General features: G+C 61.2%; 1 protein-coding gene across 1 annotated transcript; it reads right to left on the minus strand.

Moving 5' to 3' along the window:
• Nucleotides 1–419: 419 nt before the first annotated feature.
• KLF2 (KLF transcription factor 2) lies at nt 420–2,792 on the minus strand. Its single transcript, XM_068536804.1, has 3 exons — nt 2,625–2,792; nt 1,620–2,439; nt 420–1,078 (listed from the first exon to the last, which is right to left on the minus strand). The coding sequence occupies exons 1-3, from the start codon at nt 2,697–2,699 to the stop codon at nt 903–905; spliced, it is 1,071 nt and encodes a 356-aa protein (XP_068392905.1). The 5' UTR covers nt 2,700–2,792; the 3' UTR covers nt 420–902.
• Between the last annotated feature and the right edge of the window lie 2,441 nt (nt 2,793–5,233).

Below are 5,233 nucleotides of genomic sequence, written 5' to 3' on the forward strand. Positions count from 1 at the left end.
AAACTCAGCATTTTGCCCCTTCCGAAGGAAAAAAAAAAAAAAGTCTGCACACTACAGAAGTTTGGCTAAAACCTCAGAAGCTTCCAAAAGGAGGTAAGGCTTTTTTCAGCCCAGAGGAGGCCACGTCAGTGGGACCAGCAGTTTCTCCAGCTCTGGGGAAAAGGAGGCAATTTATGGCTCAGGGAACAATCTTAAAATAACTCTCCCTCAGTCCTAAAAGGCAGTGTTTAAATTTATAGAAAAACCCACAGGTTCCTGGCAGCTGGGGGCTGCAGCTGGCAACCCCAGATGCTGGCCGGGGCAGGACCCACTTCACCCTGCCTCTGCCAGGCTGCCCTCCATCAAAGCTCCCTGTTCCCCCCAGCGCCTCCCAAGTGTCCCAAGCCCCCAGCTTCCAAGCAGCCAGACCAGTGCTGTGATTTTTTTCAAAAGATGCAAAACTTTTTTTTTTAATTAAAAAACAGCAAAATCTTATAAAAATGAACCAGGCAGTCAAAATGCCCGTCTTCCTATTTACAGTAATACAATATCTGTCACAGTCATTATGTACAATATTATAAAAAATGTTGCACAGTACAAATTAAGGCTGTATTTTTCACAAGGCATCAAGCCTCGATCCTCTAGTGTAGACCCGGCAGGGGGGAAGACGACACTTAATTATTGCACCATTTTGAAAACAAAACTCGTCAAGGAGGATTGTGGTCTTCTCCCACCGGGCCTTCAGTCTCTGATGGGGGCCGGGCGTCGTCGTCGTCGTCGTGGGGGGAGCCCCCTCGGTGGCCACGCTGTGCCCGGCCCGGTCCTCTGGGCCCAATAAATACCAGTCACAGTTTGGAAGGGGGCCGTGCCCGGCGCGTGGGACCCGCCACGGCCGCGCGCGGGTGGGCGGGGGGGCGTCCAGGCTACATGTGCCGCTTCATGTGCAGAGCCAGGTGGTCCGAGCGTGAGAAGGCACGGTCGCACAGGTGGCACTGGAAGGGCCGGTGGCCCGTGTGCTTGCGGTAGTGGCGCGTGAGTTCGTCGGATCGCGCAAACTTCCAGCCGCAGCCGTCCCAGTTGCAGTGATAGGGCTTTTCGCCTGCAGGGAGGGGGCGAGAGCCGGCCTTAGTTTCCCTCCCGCCTGTGGCTCTGATACTCACAGACACTCACCCTGATTAGTGGCTACTCGGGCGCGCACAACCTACCCCTAACCAGCTCTCTGAAGCGCGCCCCGCTATGTTTTGAACCTCTAGGGATCCTAGGCACGTTATCTGCCATTCCCGGGTCTCCTGATCCTCACTCCCCAGGGGTCCTAAGCGCGCACAGTCCGCTCTGCAATGTCTTTCAGCCACGCCCCCGGGGGGCTCCTAAGCTTGCACCTTCCCGACAGTCTGAAACATAGCATCCCCCTAGGTTTCGTAAGTGTGCATGCCTGCCCAAAGTCCTGAGCCACATTCCCAGGAGGGTCCTACGCGCGCGCCCCGTCTCCAGGCTCCGGAGCCACGCCCCCAGCCAAGCCTCAGGGGGCTAAGACTTTGCCCCCTCCCCAACCTCTGGGCCACGCCCTCTGGGGGGGTTCCTAAGCACGCCCTTCCTCCAGCTACCCCCGCATTGGTCCCCAGCCCTTGCTCGCTGCCCACCTGTATGCGTGCGCAGGTGCGCCTTGAGGTGGGAGCTCTTGGTGTAGGTCTTGCCGCAGCCCGCGTAACTGCAGGTGTGCGTGGCGGTGCGTTTGCGCGGCCAGGACCGCCGGCCGCGCTTGGGCTTGGCCTCCAGCAGCTCCAGCGGAGACGCGGGCGGCGTGAGGAGACCTCGGGCGGCTGGCGGCGCCAAGCCCAGAGCTGCTGCGGCGGCGGCCGCGTCGTCGAAGAGGCCGAAGGCGGCGGGCGCGGGCGGCGCGTAATGCAGGCCGGGCCCGGGCGCGCCGAAGCCGGGGCCACCGAAGGGAGGCGGGAAGGGGGTGCGCGGGCCGGGCGCGGGGAGGCGCGCGGGGCCGTCGGGGCTGAGCGGTGGCGTGTCGGGCGGTGGCGGGGGGCGGCCCCCGGGGCCTCGCATGCACGCGGCTGCCGGGCCCGGGGCACCCTCGCGCTTGAGGCCCCGAGGTCCGCGGGCCAGGCCCGGCGCGCAGCCGTAGCCGCCGCCGCCGTCCGCCTCGGGGGGTTCGGCTTTCACCAGGCGGCCCGGCGGCGCCAGCAGGAAGCGACCGTGCAGCGCTGGCCCCGGCGGCACGTCCAGCTCGGGCCGCAGCAGCTCCGACACCAAACCGCCCGCGGGGGCGCCGTAGGGAGGCGGCGCGCCGGGCTCAGTGTAGTAGAACGCAGGCGGCGGGGGCGGCGGCGGCGGCGGCTCCGGGGCGGACTCAGCGCCCAGGCCGTCCAGCCCCATGGACAGGATGAAGTCCAGCACGCTGTTGAGGTCGTCGTCCGTGCCGCCTGCCTCGGGCTCTGCGCGCGGCCAGCGCTGCGGGTGACAGGGCGATAGGCGCGGGCGTGAGCGTGCGGTGGGGCCGGGGATCGCTGCCCGCTGCCTGCGTTCTACTACCCTAAGCCCGCTGTCCCTGCCACCTGCGTTCTACTACCCCGCAGCCCACGTTCTACTACCCTGAGCCAGCCGCCCCCGCCGCCCGCGGTCCCTGCCGCCCTCACCTCCTGCAGGCCGCGCTCCCGGCACGGGCTGGCGAAAGTGGAGAAGGACGGTAGGATGGGCTCGCTCAGCGCCATGGCTGGGACCCGGGGCTGACGCGGATTCGGGACACCGGTGAGTGACTGCCCGGAGCCGGGCTGGTCGGGACGCAGGCGGGCGGGGAAGGCTCTGCGGGCAGCGGCCGGGCCCGCCCAAGCCTTATAGGCGCGGCGCGCGCGGGGGCCGGGCCAAGGCGGCGGCGGCGGAAACGCGTCCCGGATGGGGACGAGCTCCGGGCGCAGCCTAAATTTAGCCGCGGTATATAAGCCGGCGGGCGGCGGCGGCAGTGGCCACTGAGGCCGCCAGGGCCCTGAGCGGCCGGCTCGGCCCATCGTGCGCAGCTAGGCGGCGCCCCCGGCCCAGGCCCGCCCCCGCCTGTCTCCCCGGCGACGGCGTCAACACACGCTCCACAACAGCAGCGTGACGCTCAGGGATCCCCGGGGCACCCCGTGTGCGGGAGGACAGGGAGGACCTGGAGCGGGGGCGGCATCCGGGACCCGGGGCCTGCAGGGATCCCTGATGGATGGGGAGATGGGCCCCCGCAGCCACAGAGGGGTCCACAGAATCCTAGGTGGATGAGGTTAACTGGGTCCCGCGAGCTCAGAGAGGCTTTCCCCGGGCTCAGCTCCTCATTTTCTGGGAACCCACCAAGCCTGATCCACTGTTATGCCCACCACTCTGTCAAAAACCTTGCATGATGACAGCAAGAAATGTTAAGTCTTTGAGACGCTCTCCCTCAAGGAAGCCCTTCAGGGCGGGGAAACTGAGGCTCAGGAGATGCTGGGAGACGCTTGAGGTCCTAACAGCTGCCAGCAGGCCTGGCGCTTTTACTGACTCACGTAAGTGAGGAGACTCATGACAACGAATCTAACAACACAGACCCAGCACCGAGGGGCCACAGGGAACAAGCCTCCCCCGTGAGCATGTAAACACCCGCCCCCCCCCCCCAGATGCCCCACACCAGGCATGGGGTCTGCCAGTAACGGACTGTTACTCCTGCTGTTACTGTGTGCTGACCTTGTGTGGGCACTGGGAACACATTTGCCAACAGGCAGACAAACCCCCTTGCCCTTGGGGCTTTCACTGTAGTGGGGGATGGGGGCGGAGAAGTAAAATAAACAACTATATTGGGGAAGGCAGGGGAGGGAGATGGGTAGTGAGTGTGTGTGAGAGGGGAGAAAGAGGATGGTGGAATTTTGAACCACACCCAGGAGGAGATGTGTGAGTCAAGACCTGCGGAAAAGGGGAGCCAAGTGGGTATCAGAGGGAGAGCATCTCATGGTGTAACCTGGAACCAGTATCCAGCCCTGGTCTCTTGATTCCAGAACCCATGTTCAGGCCTGGAGGTGTCCATGGTCAGCCACAGTCCCACAGCCAGGTGGTAAGGGGTGCAGGCAGCTCCTGACCTGGAAGCCTTCCCTGGGGCCAGGAGGGTTTTGTCACTGACAGCATCTGGACCCCCACAGCCCAGGGCCACTGCAGGGGGTCACCTTGCCATCACAGAGGCACCAAGAGACCCCTTTGGGGTCCACAGTCCTGTACCCCCCCAGCTGGAAGGAGCCTCAGCGGTGTGCCATCTCATCGTGATTCATCAGATTGTGGATTAGGCAAACACTTGTTGATAAGCCCTATTTGCCAGGTGTGGGGCACCCAGAGGTGCTTCAGTCCCAGGCACAGTTGCTGGGGTGGTGGTAGTGCAGGGGTCCCCTCTGCAGCTTTCCCGGGCTGCTGGAGATTTCAAGTTGAGCTCCAAGATGCTTCCTGGGGCTGCCACTGTGAAGGTTGAGAGTCAGCCTCAGCCACTGACCACTCTCTGTGTGACCTTAAGCAAGTGGCTTTGCCTCTCTGGGCTCGCTTCTTAATCTGAGAGATGCAGAATATAATAGTACCTTACCCCAAAGAGATATCATGAGGGTCATGCGGGCGCTTTCTCTTTGGTGGAAATGTTGATGATATCCTGTGAGCTCACTCAAGTGCTGGTTAGATGAGCTTTGCTCACTGCCATTCCGTTCTCTGGGCCTCTATTTCCCTGAATGATAATGAGGGGAAGTTGAAGGGAATCAAATTTGTTTCCCAGGATGTATAATTCTCAGTCAATTGCGAACCTCTGCTCAAATGGCGCCTGGGTCCTCCCCTCGGCCTCAGCTAGCTCCTGCAGCTCTCTCCAGCCCATCCCCGTCCCTTCCTATTCTGTTTCCTTGCCAGTTCTGGAACACACCAAGCACATTCCTCCCTCCAGGCTTTTGTACTTGCTGTGCCTTCCACCAAGCATTCAGTCCTCTCACTTTCCACTTGCTTGGCTCTGGCTTATCTCCTGCCCCCTCCCCCCCCTAAACTAATGAACTTTATTTTTATAGAGCAGCATCAGGTTTACAGAAAAAAATGAGCAGAAAGTACAAAGAGTTCCCATATATCCCCTCCCAAGGCACAGTTTCCCCTATTATTAACATCTTGCTTTAGTGTGATACCTTTGTTACATATTGATATGTTATTATCCAGCCAATATCGATACATTATTATTAACTCAAGCCCACAGTTTACTTTAGGGTTCCCTCTTTGTGTTGTACGTTCT

Source organism: Eschrichtius robustus, chromosome 2, assembly GCF_028021215.1.
Source record: "Eschrichtius robustus isolate mEscRob2 chromosome 2, mEscRob2.pri, whole genome shotgun sequence".
Classification (NCBI taxonomy): Eukaryota; Metazoa; Chordata; class Mammalia; order Artiodactyla; family Eschrichtiidae; genus Eschrichtius; species Eschrichtius robustus.